Source organism: Rhinolophus hipposideros (genome assembly GCF_964194185.1).
Source record: "Rhinolophus hipposideros genome assembly, chromosome: 14".
NCBI classification, from domain to species: domain Eukaryota; kingdom Metazoa; phylum Chordata; class Mammalia; order Chiroptera; family Rhinolophidae; genus Rhinolophus; species Rhinolophus hipposideros.
Genome location: NC_138060.1, coordinates 37,013,282 through 37,035,827, shown reverse-complemented (window position 1 = coordinate 37,035,827; position 22,546 = coordinate 37,013,282). Strand labels below are relative to the sequence as shown.

Below are 22,546 nucleotides of genomic sequence, written 5' to 3'. Positions count from 1 at the left end.
TATCTAAAGCTTGCTCCCTCATACAACCTACTTTATTTTAAAAAAATCCTATTATAAAAACCACACTACAGATATTTGTGAATACAGAAAAGCAAAATGTAGAGGGGAAAAAAAAAACAATAGTAGTTCCAGTAAGCAAGAAAACCATCAGTTTACTGAACTTTCCTAACTTGATGGCAAAGTTATTCTCCCTGAGAAAGTCAGATGAGGATTCCATGGAATTATTAAAAAATGTTCTAGTGCAATATAAGAAAATGACATTGTCTTTCTCCATATTTGGGAAAAATTATTCTTACACAGAATTTGGCATACTCGAAAAGAACATTATAGCACAGTTTTCTACTGTATAAACTTTTGATAAACATAATTTTTAATAGCTGCATACTATTTCAATAGGCATTTCTATCATAATTTAATTAACACTTCTCTCACATTGTGGAATATATAAATTTTTCAGAGTTTAATGTATTATAAATAACAGCTGGAAGTACACTTTACACAAAATGTTTGTTTCTGCATTTCACATTCTTTCCAAATTTATGTATTCTTATTGAGTTGGTATGTGACTTCACTGAATCATAATCTAAGATATCTCTACTTGGGACCAGATGGTATGCATTTCTCCTGAAAGATGGACACATTCTTTCTCTGGACACCACTCATTTTCCCACTTCTGACCCGAAAAATGTTGAGAGCACTAGACAGCTTCCTCCTCATGACTGTGTATAACTCCTCCTTCTGTCGTCATCTGTACATGCCACTCCACAGGTGCAGAGACACACTCTTCCACCTTCTGTTTCTGCCTGCCACTGTGTAGCCTATAGGATGCAGGTAGAAAAGGAAGTGCCATTTTTCAAACATGAAACGTGGCTTGTGGGAGAATATGTGTGACTACTGTCCCAGCCGGGTAAACCCTGAATTGTCAAACAAACAATCTCCGGGGAAAGGTGCCTACAACATGGATTGATTATTTATTTATTTATTTATTTGTTTATTTAATCTGTACAATTAAATATTATTATTACTATTTTGGCTTATTTATTTATTTTATTTTTCAATTATAGTTGACATTCAATATTATTTTACGTTAGTTTCAGGCACACAGCATAGTGGTTAGACATTTCTATAATTTATGAAGTGATCCCCCCAACAAGACTAGGACTCATCTGGCACCATCCATAGTTATTACTGTATCGCTGGCTATGTTCCCTACGCTGTACTTTACATCCCTGTGACTATTTTGTAACTACGAATTTATACTTCTTAATCCCTTTACCTTTTACACCCAGCTCTCCAACCTTCTTCCCATGTGGCAACCATCAGTTTGTTCTCTGTATCTAAGAGTTTGTTTCTGTTTTGTTTGTTTATTTATTTTGTTGCTTAGATGCCACATATAAGTGCAATCATACGGTATTTGTCATTCTCAGTCTGACTTATTTCACTTAGCATAGTACCCTCTAGGGGGACCCCCTAGGTCCATCCATGTTGGAACAAATGGTAAGATATCATTTATTTCTATGCCAAGTAATATTACATTGTATGTACTCATATGTACTCCATCTTCTTTATCCAATCATCAACATGGACATTTTCTTTTATTTTTTTCTTAATGGACAGTCATACAAAGTTTAATATAGTCATATCTTACACATTTGACAAAAGTAACTTGTTCTAAATTTATGAAAAAAAAATTAACAGGCAGTAAAATATTAGTCTCTGTGATGTAGTTAGACAAATATGTGAAAATGATTGTAGAGCTTGTTTTTCATAGATGGCAACCTACTGGTACAAGGCTAAAACCTGCATTAGCTGAGTGCATGCAAGTTTCTCCATAAATTAGTGTCCAGTAATAAGGCCATTGCAGACTTCTGCAAGATACACACGTCCATCCACCACCAATGGCTCCCGTTTGAATTAAGTCTGAATATGCCACACGTGGAGCCTCATCCACTTTGTTTCTCCAGATGTAGATACTAGAGAGTGGAGTGTGGAATTTGCTTTCATTGATTGTGAAAGTGCAACCAGTCCTTCTCCCTCTGTGTTGTTGCTGACTACTGACAATGCTCGAAGACTCCTGTTGTGTGAAGCATGTCACTGAGATACTTGGCTCCTGCATTTTGTATTTAGCTGACATCAAGGTAGCACAGGCTTTTGTTCAGGTACAGTGCATCACATCACTGTTTTATACCACAGTTTCTTACCTGTGGAGTTCAGCAAGGCAGTGCTTTTCTTTTAACACGTGGCAGAGATGAACTGTGGACCCCTCCTGTTCACTGTCCAGTATACCTCTGTTTAGGTTTATCCTTTTAATTGTTTTGGTTTCGAGTTAGGACTGTAGCAAATGCTATCACACTTTGCATTTCCAGATCTCAGTCACCCAGATCTAACTTTTCTAATGAAGAATTAATTTGTAGCATTGCAGCAAAAAAAAAAAAAAAAAAAAATTCCACCTTTATTTTCAAACTTGTTTCCGGTCATTCTTAGGTATTTCAGAGTTGTATTGTTATGTAGCGCTTTGGAAATCAATTCTCCACCTGCAGGCCCAGTATCGTTAAACATAAGGTTTAAGTAAATGAGAATGTATTGTTTCTGAAGCAGTTTTGCAGCATAGTATGTGCCAACATCACAGAGGGTAACCAAACCATTAACATATGGATTCTTCTCTAAAATTTTGGAAAGAATCCAAAAATCTTCACCTGTTGCTCGTTCCACTGGTATTCAGTGATTGTCACCAATAATGTTTAATGTGATTCCTTCCAATCCCTTTTCAATTTTTTCATCCACGCCTTGGAGTATATGTAACAAAAGGATTAATTTTCTGGGAATTTTCCATACACAGATTATTATAACGTTCCTGGAGACTGCCAGTAGGTTCTGGAGCTTTCTCCAGGACAACCTATCACATGATGGAAGGGGAAATCCTGCGGGAACACGGGGCTGTCTTGCTGCCTTGGGGGACACCCCAAAATCCCAGCCATAACTGGGGTTCCCAGGATATCCTACCGTTGTGCCACCTTGGGCCCCCAGCCTGCTTGCAGGAATTGGTTAGCGCCACCCCACAGCTCGGGCTCTGGTGCCCCTTGCACGGTTCTTCCCTGCCAGTCCAGGGCCCGAGGACACCCTATTTCTGATCGCTGTGGTCCGCCAGAGCCCAGACCTGAGTAGGGCTCGGGGTCAATATGGGTATTTTAAAACACCAGAATTAAATTCGTTTGTTTCTAGAGTTGGGCCGACCAATAGAACTACCTGAGGTCATGGAAATATTCTGTATCTGTGCTGTATTACATGGTAGCCACTAGCCATATGGAGTTATTGAACATTTGAAATGTGCCTAGTATGGCTGAGGAATGACATTTTAAATTTAATTTTAAGTTTAATTCATTTAACCAACAGCCACATGTGTCTATTGGCTTCTGTAGTGGACAGCCTATGTCTAGAGAATAAATCCAAAAGTATATAAACATCTAAACTGATCTTCCCTTTACCTCTTACTTTTCAGGGACGTTCTGGTTTTGATGGACTTCATGGAGAAACCGGAAACGTTGGCCCTCAGGTAGGTATAACTGCTCGTGGGATGTATTTCACCTGCTTTTGTGGAAGAGAGAGGTACTCTGGGGTGAAAATTGGCTGATTCCTTCTCTCAGGTCCCATTTCCTTTCTATTCTTAGGGGTCAAGAGGAAGACGAGGTCTACCAGGATTGAAGGTCAGTGCTTTCTGGAAAGAGTTGCTTTTTGTTCCACATACATGGCACTTTAAGTAGTTCTCTCTGAGAGGTCAAGGATTGCATGAGGGTCACTGGGAAGTTTCCATGGGGACGTGCTCCATGAAGAAGGGAAAGTTTATATGGTTCTCTGCTCCCTCTTCAGCCTGCTAAAATATTTCATTTAGATGGAAAAGAATCTAATATCTAAGAAAATGGCTTTTATTTACAAAATAATATTTTTTCCATTTAAAGGAGTAGAACTTCCTAAGGGTGCATAAAGGAATCTCACAGTCACTAAATAAAGGAAAAAGATTGAGCTTTTGCTCTTTCCAAAGGGGGAATTACATGATTTGAGGGGTGGATGGGGGGTATAGCTCTGTGGGGGAAATGATATTTTACTAAGCATTTATCTAGCACCCGCCACTGTGTTAGACCTTTATTTATATTCCCTCATGTAAACTTTTCTACAGCCCTAGGAGTTATGATTGATTACTTTTTATGGATAAAAGGAAATATAGGTTTAGCAAAGTGAAGTTACTTGTTAGAAGCAACATAGCTGATAATTGGTGGAGACAGGATCCAAATCCAAGAATCAGGATGCTCTTGGAAGTCTTTGTACAAGAATTAAGTTTATTGTGTAGAATTATCTCTAACATAGTGTGGTCATGCTTTGCTGGCATTTTGTTTTCTCGTATTCTCATGATTTAAAGATGGAGAAGTCAGAGATTGACTACTGTCATCTCTGAACCTGGGAATGGTTGTGTGTGTGTGTGTGTGTGTGTGTGTGTGTGTGTGTGTGTGTTATCAAGGACCTAGGTACAAAAGAAGATTAGACATATATGTCTTCAAACCAAACATGTTGGAAAAGCACGGATATTGAGAAATCCCAAGTCTCAACATTCCACAAAGTTTTGTTGACACCAAGTAAAATATTATTTCTCATGCAACATTAGGATTAGAAATAAATCTTTTGATAATTTTTTGTGCTAGTAATTAAATCTTAACACTTGTGAAATAAATCATGTCTTGAAATATCATTTTATCCCATTGTTTTTATCCCCCAAAAGGCAGAAAGAAATAGACTACAATTGACAAGGCTAAGTTTTGGAGAAATTAAGTGGCTCTAGGCAGTGGAATGAATTTCCTACTCTTGAATTATTTAATTCTTTTGTGATGTGATGTGTAATTTATCTCAATATCCATTAACGGTGGGTCTTCTGCTCAGCTGGATCTTGGTTAATTTTGATTCCCCATGTCACTCCATCTCCTATGTCTTTCTTTTTTATTTAATTCCAATCAGAACCAAGCCTGTCCATAAATTTAAAGTGAAATTGCGCTCTCAAGCTTATAATGAAAAATATTTCCCTGCCCATTCTTCCTCCCTGTTTCTGACTCCCAGATCTTCAGTAGCACACACTTTCATCTCTTTGGGCTGTTCTTTCTGGTGTTATTTCCATTTTCTAAACAACCTGTTTAATTTGCTCTTTCTTGGTTTTCAGTTTTGGATGCTTATTTATTGATTTCTTTCTTTCTTTTCTCTTTTTTTTCTGTTGATTGTAATTTGGATCTGAGTCACCCAGTATGTTTCTGAATAAGAATATGTCTCCCTCTGGGCTCTTACTGTGTGTTTATTTGTGGTATATTCTATCTTATTTTCTCAGCTAGACTCTGACCAAGAATTCTTTAAGCCCCTTGAAATTTTTTATATTCAAGAGTAAAGAAAATTTTGTTTTTCTAACCCCCTTTCTTTAGTTCTTTGTATTTTAACTTAAATAAATTTACTGTTATGGTAAGTTTATTGTAAAGTAAATACATTGGGTTTGCACTATATGGCCGAGTCAGTTCCTAAACCGGAATCTTGTTCAGGATGGATTTAGGGGTGAAATACATTGTGAATCTGTAATTCCTTGTTGATGGAGCCTTCTGACGGATTTTTCCTCCATTTTTATTTGGTAAACCTTGTTTGATTCAAGATTCGTTCTAAGGCAATTTTCTTGAGTTTTAAGCTGTTGAGTAGAAAGAGCTATTCCAGTTTCTCTGATAGTTGAATATTTTTCCTTCCTTTCTTCCTTCCTTCCTTCCTTCCTTCCTTCCTTCCTTCCTTCCTTCCTTCCTTCCTTCCTTCCTTCCTTCCTTCCTTCCTTTATTCTGTTTCACCTTTCCACCTATCTCCCTATGCCCCTACCCTATGGCAACTATCAATTTGTTCTCTGTATCTATGGGTCTGTTTCTGTTTTGTTTTGTTTGATGTCTTACTATGGAGGATAAAGATTTTTCTTAACCTGTCCATCTCCTTCTCATACTCTGTCTCTCAACTCAACCTTGCAATACATTTATTTTCTCCACGTTTGGTCCAATAAATTCATCATTCACATGATGACTAGGTAAATATTATTTATAGCTATATAACTTTTATTCTCCTGAGTCACCCTTTCTCCCCATTTGCTTTGTGTTTTATGTGACTTTTACGAGTTAATCATAAAGCTCTTTGACAAAACTGGTAACCTCTCAATGTATTCAAACATGCGGTTTATTTTTCTTAGATTCCTTCTTCCTGGGCCCTTTGTCCTCCTGTTCCAGTCCAGACTAATTGTTCTCTGGGTCTCTATACTGTTGTCTTATTGGGACAGATTTTAGAATAGCAACCTCTCATTTTGGAAGCAGAGAAAATGTGTGCAAACCGCCATCTTCAATAGAGAGCCTCTTCACTTAATACATTCTAATCTTGATGAATCCCTGCAGTTGTTTGCTCTTTTACCTATTCAAGTTTTGATTTTTTAAAAATAAAAGATAAAATCATAACTAGTTGCAGACTTTAGGGTGAACTGGGTTTATCCAACATGTAAATGGTTTGCTAGTTAACCCACTGTTAGAACATTGGTCCTAGAGACTCATTTATGTTTTTGAGACTGTAATTTGCTGAAGATTTCTATTGGAAGAATATAGCTTATAAAAGTGCTGAATTCCAAATTACAATATTCCTTGGCTCATTACTGTCTATAAAATTAGTTATGCTGGCTTATGCAAGATGCCTAATGAAGTGGAATTCTAAATAAGATTTTATTAATGGAAAAGGTTGTATTATGACAAATAAATCAGGATAAAAATCATATGATTATATCAATAGATGCAGAAAAAGCGTTTCAGAAGATACAACATCCATTTATGATTAAAACACTTAATACAATGGATATAGGAGGAAAATACCTCAACATAACAAAGACCATATATGACAAACCCTCAGCTACTATCATAATTAACGGTGAAAAACTGAAGCCCTTTGCTGTGTGTTCAGGAACATGACAGAGCTGTCCTTTATCACTTCTGCTTTTCAACATAGTATTGGAAGTCCTAGCTAGAGCAACCTGGCAATAGAAAGAAATAAAAGGCATCGAATTGGGAATGAAGAAGTTAAATTGTCACTCTTTGCAGATGACATAATGCTATATATAGAAAACCCTAAGGACTCCACCAAAAAGCTATTAGAAACAATAAACAAATACAGTAAAGTTGCAGGCTACAAAATCAACGTACAAAAGTCCATTGCATTCCTATATACTAACAATGAAATCTCAGAAAGAGAAATAAAAAAGACAATTCCTTTTGCAATTGCAACAAAAGAATGAAATATCAAGTATGTGAAAACTTATATACTGAAAACTATAAGACATTTTAAAAAGAAGTTGAAGAAGACACAAAGAAATGGAAGAATCAACATAGTTAAAATGGCCATATTACCCAAAGCAATATACAGATTTGATGCAATCCCCATCAAAATCCCAATGGCATTTTTTAAAGAAATAGAACAAAAAAATCATCAGATTTGTGTGGACAAACATATCAATGCCTAGATTATTTTGACAATAAGCTAAAACCATTATTTGTTAATTATAATAAAATTAAGACTATCATTAATTTTTAAATGACCATAAACCCACCATCCTCCTATAATTATTTTCACGGTTGTGCATTTCCTTTACTTGCATAGATAATAAAAGGTTATCATAATAGTATATTAGTATATACTATTTTGTATTCTGCTTTTCTATGTTTCCAAATCTTCCTATTAACATTTTTTTTGCTTCATGCTCTTTACTTATTTATTTTTCACAGCTATTCTCCTCCTATTCGTTTTCTTTTTTTTTATTAGTTTCAGGTGCACAAAACAATGTAATACATTATACCTTACTCTGTTAAAGAACAATGATTTGCTAAACTATTCTTATGTTGAACATTTAGATAATTGTGTATCATGTCAGTGGTATTATGGTGTGTATTCCTTTGCTGAAATGATTTCCTATATAAATGTATAGCACAGAGTTATAATAAAAGAGTCTGAGCTTTGCTATATGGAGCCACGTTGTTTTCCGAAGTGTTGCATTAAGAATGTCATTCACTAGTGTAATGTCAAATTAGGCAACATTTCACAACCTGTTTCAAAATTTCTAGCTTCATGCCTTTTAAAACTTGGTTCATATTTGTAAATCTAGAAATCAACTCTTGAAGAGTAGAATAATGTAAGAGGAATGATTAATATAAGTGTTTCCCATTTATCTGAATAGTTTAAAAAACCTAAGAAGCACAACTAATTAATCCACATATTGATGATTCTGAGTTTAAAATTTTTTTCTCTTTGCAAATTTATGAATAATCAGTAGCTGAGTTAACATGTGAGCAACGTGAGAAAGAAGACAGACTAATTCACAAAACGATTATTATCTTCAATCATGGCAAATGTATCTTCTCTGTAGAAATGAAAAATATTAATTTGAGGGAGAAATTAAATCAGTTATCAGATGAATTATTTTAACAACTCACCTTTGCCTAGATAACTAGTTTACTGCTGTAAGAACCTGTAGGGTTTTAAAGCCAGTTTTCTGCTCTTTCTTTATGTGCTTTATGGGTCTTTTTCAATGTCAATATTCTGAGTTTCCTCACATGGGATAAGTGTCCTTAACACCAGTCATCATTTAACCCACAGCCCTTAGAAGGAGTAAATGGGCTTTCAGTAACCAGTTATTACATAAAATGGGAGTTTGAGTAATTTAAACAAAACATTTTTGCTTCCATCACTAGTTGAGGCATTGGAAAGATGTTGAAAGACTAGGAAAGACAATAAGAATCTGGTCTTGCATTTTCCCATCATAAGTGGAACTCTGGCCTCCGTTTTTTCCCAATTCCATATTCCAAGAGGACTGAGCACAGAAAGTGAAATCTTTCTTGTCTTTCTCTTGTGGCTTTCAAGTGACATCTTGCAGGGAAGGCTACCTTCAAAAAGAACACTAAAGATGCCCGGTGAACTCAATACATTCTATTTATTTTGACAGGGTGTGCGTGGAGAATCTGGTGAACGGGGTTACCAAGGACAGCTTGGATATCCAGGCTCACAGGTTGTATCAGTGAACTTGCTTTTAGTGGTAAAAAGGACATTTAAAATTTTAACTTAGATTCTTTGATAGGGATTTCACATTTATCAGTGCCTCCCAAAGCAAATTGTATAGCTTCTCTTCTGGGCAGGTTAAACCCCAATAGCTAATATTTATTGAGCTCTTACTATATTCTAGGCATGGCCCTCAGCACTTGTATTAACTAATTTAATCCTTCAGTGGGGGGTTTATTAGTCCCACCTTACAGGGGACAAATAGATAAGAGAGGATGGGGAAGTTAAAGTTCACACAACTACTAAGTGATAAAGATGGGATTCAAACTCAGGTAGTATCGTTATAAATCTAGGCTCTTAATTACTGCCTCTGAGGATGTGTATTCAAATTACTCAAATAATATTTAATTCATTAAAATTGTATTCAATTTGGAAGGAAAAATAAGCAACGTGTTTCTTGAGTATCTATTACACATATGGCATTTTGCTAGTAGGCCTGGGACATTCAGACCATAAGGCAAGGATCTTGCCCTCAAGGAGTTCAGTCCAGTGGGGTGTTGTAAACAATTCCATGATAATTGGAAATTTAAACTTCCAAACAGTTCTTTTGGAATCCCCAAAGCATAACCCAAATGTCATTCTGTAAACACTTCTAGAATACTTTCTACATCTTTCTTTTAAAAACCAAATTGTTTTCAAGTACCCTCAAATGGAAGAACTTTAAAACAACAAATTTTACCAATACATGGAATGATTCCCCTGAACTTTAAAGATCCTATGAGTGTCAGATGATAATTTGAGAAGGTTTCTGTTGTTTTTACATTTGACAAGGATACTAAAGAAAGAAATGGGACATCAATGCGTAATTAGAGATTGTATTTATGATAGAAAATAGTATCTGAACATAGGGGGGAATAACTGAGAGATGTATTTTTGCCTTTTCTTTTGATCACTGGCTTAATTCAAATTTGGGCCCCCCAACCCCTGTTATGTCCTGGCGTTCTTTATATGCAGTTTATTCTACTGCTGAGTGCAAAAGGAGTAGGTTTTGTGGTGAACTGTGAGCAAGATAATCGATAAAGCTTCCCCTTCATTCTCACTTCCCACTGGGGTGTGGGTATGATGGTCTATTTAAATAGATGACTCAATAGTTCAACCAGGAGTATAGAGGCCATGATCAATGCTTCTAATAGGGAAGTATTTCTCAAAAGAGCTGAAGAGAAATTACAGTGTCAGAAATCAGTAAGGTAAAATAGACTGGGAGAAAATGAGCGATGCCCCAGCCATGTGCCCAGTGAAATCAGGCCACTTAAATGTACTTTTGGTTTTTGATAAAATAAGAACGTGATTTCTTGTTCAGCCTTTGCATGTATAAGAAAAAGGTTGATTTTTCAAAGGAGAATACTACCCTTCCAGCTCCTCTCATTCCCCTTTTAGGATTTAAAATTAGTGTGATGAATTAAAATATAAAAGCAATGTTCTCAAACTTTATTCATCATGAGATTCAACCAAAGAGATGGTTAACAATATAGATGCTGAGGACACACATCCTGTGCTTCAGACGGAGTGTGTTTGGAGTGAGTGTGCTTCCGAGTGCAGACGCTGCTTGATTCAAGTGTGATAAACGCGATAGTGATGGGCCAGGACACTTTAATTTGTGCTCCCATCGACCTCCAAGATGGTTTTGTGATTACATTAAAAATAAGTATGTAGCTCTGTGAAAACTGGTTGAATTTTGATTTCATCTTTGGACCAGGGACGGAGAGGAAGGCAAGGACCACCAGGAACTTTTGGACAAAAAGGCTTACAGGGTGCTCAGGTAGGTTTAAAAAAAAGCAAAAAACGAAAAGCTGCAACACGTGAACAATGGCCAGTTCACACAACTGAGTATTCCTGGACAAATAACATAAAGCTACACTGTTTGTTTTGGGATCTGTGGATATCAGGAATTTCTAAAAATAGCTGATTGGATATACTAGACATTGATCATCAGCTGTGTACCCCCTTCTGCTCCAGGTATATTGTGGAAATCTAGTAATCAGTGAGATTGGGTTTGAGCCTCAAGGGTGTGTAACACAAGCTCATACTTACCTACAGTGCAAGAAAAATAGTATCAAGAGAAGAAATGACTAATTTACTCCTTAAAACACATAAGAAAGTAATTACCATCCCAATTTTATAGACGAGGAAACTGAGGCTCAAAAAGATTAAATGACTTGTCATCTAGATAATAAATGGCTGAACCAGCCAATAACGGGTCTTTCTGTGACTGTTCTACTCCCTATCCGATTTCCCCATAGTTCACAGAAGAGTCAGCTCAGACTGAGGCAGATGATGGGAGTGACTTCTTCAGGAAGGGAGCTTACGAGATATCTTAAACCTGAGCAGCATGATTAAGTCAGGGATAAGAGTATCTGGAGATTCAAAACAGCAGTTCCAGGATGGCCCAAGCTCTAGTTCTGTCCTCATTCTCTCTCTTGGTCAGGAAAAGTCAAGCCCCATAACTGGTTCTATTATTTTCATCCTCATTTGATAATATTTTCTATTTGCGAAGGGTAAAAGTCCAGGCGTTTGTCTTCTGGATTCCTAAATCAAATTCCTCTAATTCTTGGTATGTGGTAGACATGGCCTCGTGCACAGAATACCTTACTCCACCACTCCAACCTCCCAGTGCACATGTTAAATGTATATATGATGCATTTTATCTGTTGGAGGGTAAAATTAATTGTCTAAAACATTAAAGGTGATTCATGAACATATTACCAGTTCCAGACCATGTGAATAAGAACTAGAGAGTCAGGTATCTAAGTGTAGCTCTTGAGGTGATTTTGGTCGTGTTCTTGTTGCAGGGGAATCCTGGGCCACCAGGGTCACCTGGTTCAAGAGGAAAAACTGGACCAATAGGAATGAAGGTAAATGTCATAGAACCTACTTCCTTGATTGCAACTTGAGTTTTCTTACATGAATCTCTCCTTATGTCATCATTTCCAGCATGGGTTTCTGATGTGGTTGGTGATGTTATCAATTGTCCATTACCTTATAGCTAGATACAGAGAAGAAAAGATATATAGACAGACATGTGGAAAGATGGGTAGATGGTCACAGGTCTCATTAGACAAAGACATCAATGGATAGATAAACATATGCATTCATCACAAATGTAGATTCACACACTCATACCTGGAAAAAAACCCACAGCAATATAAAATTCTATAACTGGTGCTGTATACCTGGTTTTGCTAGTTTTCAGTACCAAAATTTTAATTTATTTTTAGTTTTCTATATTGAACACAAGTCTAGAGGAAGATATTTACCTTAAACTGTAGAATGATGCCAGTGGGGCTGAAAAGAAAAACAATGTAAAATTGCATGAACTCGTAGGAGAAAATTAGTTTCATCTTTATTCTTTATTATTCTTTATTCTTTATTATAAAAGGGAGATCATGGTAATGCAGGAGAAAGAGGCCCACGGGGCCAGCGAGGACCAAGAGGGCAACCTGTAAGTCTAGTTTCTTTGTTTTGTACTCTTGATTGAATTTCTTGTGTATTATTTGCTTTTATTTTACATCAAATTCTAATATTCTTGATGAATATTTGGGCTCACAAATATGATATGCTCATTAGAGCTGCTGTGAATCTAAAGAGTCAAAGATCCTCCAACTTCTCATATAAATAAAGAATCCAAAGATGTCTTAGGGTTGGTTTTGCCTTCTCACATGTCATTAAAGAGGGAAGTGCCAGTGAGCCTCTTCTGTTTGACAAAGGTGTTTCAGACGCATTTGAATTTTTTAGGAATACAGAGATGTTCGATGATACAGTTTTTCCAGGGAAACAAATAAGACAGCCAATCAGAGTTGCAAACTTTTAATGGCATACGTTTGATTATCCAGAGCATAGAAATAGTCTTTGAAGACCAAGGCTCATAAACGGTTTACTTCAGCACATAATATTTCCAAAGACAGGGTTGTGCATTTTTACCTTAGTCATTTCTCTGAGCATGAGAACAAGTTAGTTATTTTATGACTGTTTTTAATTCACCACCTTACTGGAAAGAGCTTTATGGTGCAGAATAATGTTGTCTTTCCTGCAACTCGTATTTCTGAGATTTCTTTCACCAGCAGGAAGAAGGATCTGCAGTTATTTTACACTCAGCACTGAAATTGCGTTTGTTAGCCAGGAGAGAAAACAAAAGCAGGTCTAAGAAGCTTAAACGTAAATGTGGCAAGGGTAAGAACAGAAAGGGATTCCTATCACATGAAATATAGGGCAAATAATGTTTCTCATCAGTACTCAATTCAGATGGTGAAGTTAACACTGTTTGACGTTCTAAAAATATCCTGATTTAAAAAACACAAAGCTTGTTCCTACTGACCTCTTTCCAGGCAGACAGAGCTGGGGAGCAATGCCTTTTTTGAAGGTGGCTCTTCTGGAATGTTAGAGGGTGTCAGACATCTCCAAAATATAAAGTTTGGGTCTCTAGGGTTGCAGATGCTGGAGGCTCTGCATGTCCTTCAGCAGAGAGAAGCTGGGATAACAGCAAATGAACCTCGTCTGCATCCCTTTTCCCTCCAAATAATTCATTTTTGGCAATTTTATCTTCTAATATTTCAAACTTTTCTCCTTAGCCATAGGAATGATCTTTGTGGCTAAAAATTTAAATTGGTTTTCCTCAATTGACCAACTTGTCCATTTAGCACAAAGCACCTAAAAGATTCTGAATTCCCTCTTTATTACAGGAAGCTCACTGTCTACATGTACAGATGCTAAGATCCCAGTAATACTATCAGTGTTTTCATAATTATTATCATCAGCAACATCATGCTTACTACTACTCTCCTGCCAACCTCATCACGACTACAGCCACCATCAGTGGCAGAATAATGAGCACTTATCAAGTGCTTTCTCTGTGCCTGGAGTCATACTAAGTGCTTTCCATGCACATTCACTTAATCTTCCAGCAATCATACTGTGAGATGATATTATTAGCCCTGTTTAACAGACAAGGAAACTGATGCTTAATGAGGCTGAGTAACTTCCCCAAGGTCATTCACACAACCAGTGTTGGAAGTAGAATAAAAATTCAGGTCTTATTGGGTTCACAGCCTATGTACTTATTCACTAACCTACATGGCCTCTATTCCAATCTTTCCCCCCCAAGTCTATCTTTAATCCTAGAGATTTACCAATTCTGGAACTTGTTCTATTGTTACTTTGTCCTATGAGAAAAGCAGGGTTGCCCAAGGGGAACTTTGTGCAGTGATTTGGCTTTGTACACCTGTGTTATCGTCTTGCTGAGGTACAGAATTTTGTTGAAGAGGGGGTTAAAAGTTAAAAAGAGAACACAAAAAAACTTACATAATTGGTCTCAAAAACTTTAAACCCTATTTCCTCCTTGTCCTTTGAAGGTAGTCCAGTGTTTATCCTATGAAGGTAGGATAAACCTCCATCAAGCCCCTTCTGCCTTCCCCACCTCTGTGCACTGCTGATTTTCCCAAGCTTTCAGATAATATTATCAACCAAGTATTGATCTGGATGACAATTCATCTTGTGTCATTTTCTTAGGGTCATTTTGGTCCTGATGGGTATGGACATCCAGGAAGAAAAGGAACAAAGGTGAGGGTTACTTTACAGAGTATTCTGAACTAAGGACTACAGCTTTTATTTTATTTTACTACAATAAGAGTTATTACCCAAGTGGCATTCTGGGAATAGTTTCTGCATGCTATTTATGACATGTTGTAGCTGCCAGAGTTCCCTCCTTAAAAAATAAAATCTGATTTTTTTCACTCCCTTATTTAAAAGTCAAACTCCTTACCTCATGTTCTACCTACACCAGATATCGCACCCCAGCACTAGGCATGCCAGGGCCTTTCCTAACCCTTGCCTTTGTAAACACTCTTGCTTCTATTGGGGATGTCCTTCCCCATTTCCCTCCTTTGGACAATTTTTACTCGTGTTCTAAAACCAACTCAAATATCCACTTCTCCTGTGGAAGGCTTCTTGGACTGCCACAGACAGAATGTATTGTCCTACACTCTGTGTTCCTAAAGCACATTGTTCATATTTCTACAGTAGCCCTTTTGAATTGAGGTTATATTATAATTTATTCCTGCATATTTGTCCACCTCCCAGCTTGTGAAGTTGATAGCAGGATTGCATCTGACTCATTTTTTGTAGTGCTGGAACAGAGCCTAGCACAGAGTAGGTGCTCAATAGGTATATTGGAATATTTCCATTCTGATAAGAAGCTGGTATTTTAACATGTAGTTAATGTGTCACCGACAGAGATTCTGAAGCCTGGAAGTCACATGAAGCTTGTTGAATAAGTCAAATGTCAATAACCACAGTGAATCCTGGTGCTTTAGTATGCAAATTACATTTATTGCCTCACAAAATAAGGAATCATTAAGATGTTTAGGGGCTGAATTCTCTGCAATTCTCTTGTTTCCTTTGTGACTACGAGCTGACACCACTGTTGCTTTATTGAACAGAAAAATGCCCCCAACATAGCAAGCTCTTAGTAAATAGCTGTAGAATGATGTGTGGTGGGGGACCTCCGTGATCTTCTGGTTCACTCTTGTCGATGTACAGATAGGAAAAGTGAGACTCAGAGAAGAGAAGTAACTTGCCCTTGGTCACATAGCTGGTTAGAGACAGAGCTGAGTGTGGAAACTAGTTCATCAGAGCCCCATCCTGACAAATTAAGTCTTTCTTCTCTGCACAACAGGGAATTCTGGGTCAAATTCAAATGTACGTGTTTTAAGCCACATACCAGTCCTGAGCTAAGCTCAAGGGCAGTCTGTGCTTATCGTGATACACTAACATTGTGGAACACGCAGATTCACTCCACATTTGCATGAATTTTTCCTGGCAAGTCCTAGTGGTCTCACTTTAAATAGCCCTTACTGCTGCTCAGTCAGCGAACTATGTTTTCCTAGTCTGTTCACTCTCTTCCTCTCTGAGTGGTCTACTTCATACCTTTTCTTCTTCCCTCAGACCTCCAAGACCTGTTTTCTCTTCCACATTTTTCAGCAGACAAGCATGCTTTCTATTTCATGAATTAAATAGAAGCAATGAGAAGAGAACCTCCATACACATCCACCACCACGTAGGCCAAATGACTTGCCTCTGCACGCTGTCTTCCCTCTGCTGCTGTGGAGAAGAGTCCATGCCTTCTCTAAGCCTAATCTCTCTTCTCATGGACTGAATTCCATTCCCTTTTTGCTTTCTTAAGGCCCTGGCTCCTACAGGTGTCATCTTTCTTCTGCATCATCAAATTTTCTTCCCTCTGCATAGATCATTCACATCACTATCCAAAGAGGTGGGAATATCTCTCATCTAAAAAAGCCCCCAAACCAAAAACAAATCCCTCACTTAACTATTAATACATCCTCCCATTGCCCCATTTCTCTCTGGCAACTCTTTGAAGGAGTAGGTCCATACGTGTGGTTCTCACCCAGAGGTGATTTTACCCTCCAGGGGACATTTGGCAATGTATTTCATGTACCACAACTGGGGGAGGGGATGCTGCTGGCAACTAGTAAGTAAAGACTAAAGATACTATTTTTCATCTTATAATATACAAGGCAGCCCATCCTAACAAAGGACCAGTAGTTCCCAAATGTCAGTAATATGGGGCTAAGAAACTCTACTTTCTTTCCTCCGTTCTCTCTAACTGATAACAGTTGAGCCTTTATCCCTCAGCTCTCCGCACTCAACTACTCTGCTTTAGTCAAGGTAAAACCCATGTGCTAAATCCAATGGTCTCTTCTCTGCCCGCATCATATTCCATCTCAGCCGGCATTTGACAAAGATGATTGTGGGCTTGTTCTTGAAACCTTTCTTCTCTCATCTTCCAGGACACCCCACTTACCTGGTTTGTGCAGGCTGCCCTTTCTCAGTCTCCTTTGCCGGATCTTCTGAATGTTCTTGACCTCTAACTATTGGAAGACTCAGGGCTCTATCTTCATATTTCTCTCCCTCTTTACTCACTCCTCAGGTGACCTTACCCAGTCCCATGGCATCAAGTACCATCTATCCTGTGATCTCTAGCTTATTTCTCCATCTTGGACCAAAGCCTTAACCTCCAGATGTTTCCACTTGGTTATCTAATAGACATTGCCATATCCCCAAACATTTTTCTTCTTCTTTTGTTTGTTAACCTTTTATTATGGAAAAATTCAAATATATATACAAGTGGAGAAACTTACATAATGACACATCATCTAGCTCAAACAATGCAAAACCCTTGACCAGTTTTGTTTTGTTTTATTTATTCTCCCACACTCTTATCCCCCCACCAATTATTTTGCAAAAATCCCAGATATCATATATTTAATGTATAAATATTTCAAATTGCAGCTCTAAAATATTCTTTAAATATATAATACCTTTATCACACCTAAGAATTAACAATAATCTCTTAATGCCATCAAACATCTAGTCAGTGAAAACTGATTACCCTGACAACCTGCCACTCCTACAGCCTTCCCCATCTCAGGAGTGGAGACTCCATCCTGCCGGTTGCTCAGGACAGACACTTGCACCATCTTTCCTAAGTTTCTTTCTCTAACCCCCTACATTTAATCCATCAACAAATAATGGTGAGTCTACTTTCAAAATATATCCAGCATTTCATCACTTCTCACTACCACCCCTGCCACTCTCTGGGCCAAGCCAATATGATTTTTCCACCTGAATTGCTGTAATAGCCAAATAATTGGTCTCTCTGCTTTCACCATTGATTGCCTCACCTACTTATTTCTCCATGCAGCAGCCAGAACCATCTTTTAAACACATAGTCAAATCATGTCACTTCTTTACTCAAAGCCCTTCTATGGCTTCCGATGCCATTCAGAATTAACCCCCGCTGTTCACTTGGCCTACGAGACTCTACACAATCTGGCCCCTCTGTGAACTCTCTGAACACCCCCTTCTGTGTTCCTCAAGCATGATACACATTCATACTCTTGCCTCAGGGTTTTTTACATGCCCTTCCCTCTGACTGGAACGCTCTTCTCCCAGATATCTGCTTGGCTTTCTTCCTCAGTTCATGCTAGTCTTTTTCCAAATGCCACCTTTACCAAAAGGTTTGCCTGACTACCTTATATAAAATAGTTATCCTCCCCGCCATCATTCTTCATCCCTTAATCCCCTTTCTGGAATTGCATTGGTCACTTCCTGATATACGTCTTTTCCTCACTAGTGCATTAAGTTCCGTAATAGCAGGGTCTTTGTTGTGTTCACTGCTGGATTTCCAGTGCCTAGAGAAGTACCTGGCACATAGTAGGTGCTAAATAAATATTTGTTGAATGAATAATTGCTTTGTAGTGTGCCTTTGATCTGACAATGAGCACCTGCTTCCCAACAGTCAATTTCGTGCTCCTTCCTTTGGTTTCCATTGCATCAGACCCCTGGTTCTTTAAACCCATAGATAAAAATGCTTAAGAAGGAAGTTTCATTACACAATATATCAAGGAGGGGGAAAAATTTGTAAAAATTCTTTGCAGGTTCTTTCACGATGAATTATAGAAATAAAACATGATCACTTGGGAGTCGCTCAAGATAACAACTGTTGCTGTAGTTGTTTTTTCTGGCACCTGTTTTGAGAGTCTTTTTCCTCAAAATTACAATTTATTGTTTTCCCCTGAGGAATGCCAAAGAAAGACTTAATCACATGACTTTAAATAATACTTTATCTCATTTCTGACACTAGGGCAGATCTGGATTTCCTGGCTATCCCGGCACAAAAGTAAGAAGATATCTTTCTGAGCCTGGCAATTGGTATGCAGCATGTGTCATTTGTTTATACTTATTTTTCTTTACACTCAAGGTTTTGCTTTTGATTCTATTAAGGGAGAAGATGGTAACCCGGGCCATCGAGGAGAGAAGGGGGCAAAGGGAATCAGAGGGAAGAGGGTAAGAACCAAAGGAATTTCCCAAGATACATAGAGGCCCACAGCCTGACACTCTACTCACAGTAGCAAATCTCCATTGGGTTAATGGACTTCTTAGCAGAAAGCCTGTGTCCTCCTCAGGCAATGCACATCCCACACTTTCCTTGGGCCAATCCACTTCCCATTTAATCCCACTCTCATTTATCTTCTGAATGCAAATGTAGCTCCACAAATTATAACAGAAAATCCAAGCTGGAGTTTTAGTTATGCAATATCAACCTTTAACTAAACAAGTTTGGAGGCACCTCTGTCCTTGGTAAGTCTAGATATCATTTGGAAGGGTACTGTTTTAGCTGCAGAACAACCATTGCTGTTTCTTTAAGCTTCTTCCATGCCTTAACTTTCTCTTAGCTATTGTAGGACTAGACTCTCAAGAATGTGGCTGCCATCTTAGCAGACTTTGAGTCATATTTTCATTGTGCTTTACAGAGTCTACCATTAAAAATCTATTCCTTCAGGCTCTGAAGATTCAATCTTGAAGAGCCACAATCACTGCCAGCTCTTTTTGGAAAAAGTAACCCTGTGGATATCTTTTTGGAAAGAGTAAACCTTGGTAATGTTTAGCTGATATAGAGAATAAGGCCTTCTAAGTAAAGGACATGGTCCAGTGTTCAGTGAAGAAAAGAGGAAAGAAAAGAGAATGCATATTTTCTAGGCACTCAATAATTGGTATTTTCATACATTGTCAAGGACATAAAGAAAAATTTGATCTATGCCTAACTTGGCTTGCTGCTGGCTGATATTGCACTGCTCAGCTAAACTTCTCGCTCTCATTTCAAATAAAAAGAGAGAAAACATCAATCACATATAGATAGTGCTGTGTCAATTCAAATATGTGTAAGATGAGCAGTGAGCTCATGATGAGCACATACCTTTTCTCATACACTGAAGGCTAGAAGGTGGAGGAACTTTTCTTTTCTCCCGATGCCAGGTCCTCAACGTGTATTTCCTGCATTCTTTAAATTATATGACTTGGAGGCTCAACTGAGGATTGACATCATTTAAGGCTCTGTTTGGAAGTGTGTGTTTGTGTGTGTGTCCACATGTTGTCTGGGGTTAGGTACGTAGTGGGGTTGGGGGAATTTAGATGGTTCCCATAAAGGGACCCCTTCTCTTTCTAGTCTCTGTGTCTCACTCCACTGATCACAGTTCGTAAACTAACTTGTCCATCTCAGACTCATTGGACCTTAGATACAGTGACAACTCAATACCTCAAAGTAGGCCTGATAGCTTTAATCAAGTTGTATTCAAGGGAGGATACTTATTCCTTTGCTTTGGTCATTTTTAGGGTAATGCTGGCTTTCCTGGATTTGTTGGAACTCCAGGTGACCGAGGCCCTCCAGGACCAAGGGTAACATGGACTCTTCTTTCTCTTATTTTCAGCCTTTGTATAAAAATGAATAAAGATTTGATAAGAGGCGTATCTAGGAAGAAATGAATATTTGGGACACACAAGACGGTCTATACAGGGACTGAGCCACATTTGCTTTACATTCACTTCAAGTCCTTACACCGTATATTTATTCAATTTAAATGTTTTACTTGAGCATGGGGAAGATATGAGAGTGGCTGGGGGTTCATGGATCTGTGTAAATACATAAAACAATACATAATATTTACTGGAGAATGAGTTTATTCACGTAAACAAGATGAGCAACAACATTTACGTAAAAGCTAGAAGGAAATCCTAACAAAAAATAACATTTATATAATCTTAACTGAACTGACAATGTTGCAAGCCCACAAATGTTTTTTATTTTTTAATTTTTATTTTTTTAGCCCACAACTATTTTTAAAATTCCCTGGAAGGTTGTTTGTTGTGAAAGGAAAGACTTGGGGCTGTTGTTATTTTGCCCTATGCCTCATCAGGCTAGGCTGTCATTACATGAGGGATGACACAGTGAATCAGCTATAAGAAGAACCCGGTGTTTTCATTGCAGCGTAGTGTTTACTGGAGAGGCGCAACAAAGTCATAGAATAAAAAAATCTTAGGAGTAGGACAACCCATGCCCATTTTACAGATGAGGAAACAAAGGCTGAGAAGATTATAGCAACCTACCTAAGGTTACAAATTACTGCCTTGTAGAGTTTAAATAAGAACAATGACCTGTAGACTCCTGGAGAGCCTGGAGTCAGATAGCTCTATTCTGAAGGATCCAAGGAAGACTTGTTCTGTACTAGGGCAGAGATAGTGTGGTGGTGGGTGGCCTGAGGAAAAGGGGGAGGGGAGGACTGGGGTCTACTTTGGAACTGCCTATGAATGGTCCTGAGTTCTTGAATGGCCCATTCATGAATTTTATCCAAAAACTGTGTCTTGGTCTCAAAATGGCTTGATCTTCTAAAAGTCTTTATGTACCATCTACTAGGGCTTCCTGGACTACCAGGTCTGGGACACACCTCCTAGGCACTCTGACCTTTTTCCTTTAAAGGGTCAGACAGAACTCCAGGGCCCGGAGTGAAGGGCAGAAGGTAGTCCCTATACTATGGTGAACTTCTTCAGAACCTCTTGTGAATTCTGGAGAAAAATGTATTGAACCTCAGAATTTTGCATTTTAACCTGTTTCTGTTCTTTCCAGGGTATCAAGGGCCCCAGAGGCATGATAGATATGACGGTAGGTGAAGATTTTAATTCTAAACTTTATTCTTTTCAGAGCACAAAGCTTTTCACTTTCACAAAATAGAAATCTATAAAGATTCTTTAGTTTCTAGTAGATTGGGGTGGGGGTTTATCACTTTGTGAAGGGTTAAAAGGTCTAACTATTACATCGTTTTGTACACCTGAAGCTATTAATAATAATAAAAAATTTTCTTAGTACTTTAGGCTTATAGACTTTACTCTGGAATGTTGTAACCAAAACAAATAAAAAGAGTAAAATAATATTTTACATCCTGGAGGGACTCTGGATATATTTGAGTAACATTAGTTGAGATGAAAGGAAAGACTTTGAGATCACTACCCCTGTACAATATGCCTTTTTGTAAAGTTCAAAAATTGCTTTTAAGGTATTTATAAGCCAACACACAATATAGTTACAGGCCTTTGTGTCTCATGGCACATGTGAAAACAATTCAAAATTATGATGGGTTTTCATCTTCCAAGTACAGAAATGCTATTGTGGGGTCGCGGGGCGGGTAAGGGAGGAATTGGAGGCAATGGAGGAGCAGGAAGTGATGGGGCTGGGGGGAAGAACAGGACAGAGAGGCAGTAATCAAAGGAACAAAGCAGAATTCTAGGGGAGGTGTTAGGAGTACCTGTCTTGGCAGTCATTCTGAAAAAGTATACCAGGAATTGCTAACATAGAGATCTAAGAATTGAAGGCATTTCTCTCCCTTCTTTGCTGAGGTTCCTGGATTTAAACTTCTTCAAAATCAGATTTGATTCCATTGCTTCGTGAGGCAGATAAGAAAAATAAACTCCCCTTATCTACCTATCTCTAATAACACAGGCACTATATTGTATGTAAACTATTTTAAATGTTTTAAAATATCCACTGGATCCAGAAATA

The 22,546-nt window shown here is 38.0% G+C and overlaps 1 protein-coding gene and 1 pseudogene across 2 annotated transcripts in view; one reads left to right on the top strand and one right to left on the bottom strand.

Annotated features, from left to right (window-relative positions):
* Positions 1 to 22,546, top strand: part of LOC308507679 (collagen alpha-4(VI) chain-like) — a gene marked incomplete at its 5' end in the record, with an annotated part of 91,461 nt that overhangs the window by 46,290 nt on the left and 22,625 nt on the right. Inside the window, 11 exons of the mRNA XM_081072950.1 lie at positions 3,500 to 3,553; positions 3,669 to 3,704; positions 9,032 to 9,094; positions 10,841 to 10,903; positions 11,934 to 11,996; positions 12,521 to 12,583; positions 14,647 to 14,697; positions 18,800 to 18,835; positions 18,940 to 19,002; positions 20,329 to 20,391; positions 21,617 to 21,652. Of these exons, the coding sequence (XP_080929076.1) occupies positions 3,500 to 3,553; positions 3,669 to 3,704; positions 9,032 to 9,094; positions 10,841 to 10,903; positions 11,934 to 11,996; positions 12,521 to 12,583; positions 14,647 to 14,697; positions 18,800 to 18,835; positions 18,940 to 19,002; positions 20,329 to 20,391; positions 21,617 to 21,652 (591 nt within the window). The remainder of the gene's footprint in view (positions 1 to 3,499; positions 3,554 to 3,668; positions 3,705 to 9,031; positions 9,095 to 10,840; positions 10,904 to 11,933; positions 11,997 to 12,520; positions 12,584 to 14,646; positions 14,698 to 18,799; positions 18,836 to 18,939; positions 19,003 to 20,328; positions 20,392 to 21,616; positions 21,653 to 22,546) is intronic.
* LOC308507680 (leucine-rich repeat-containing protein 34-like) lies at positions 2,124 to 2,869 on the bottom strand (annotated as a pseudogene). The gene has a single exon. The product of its transcript is annotated as a leucine-rich repeat-containing protein 34-like (transcript).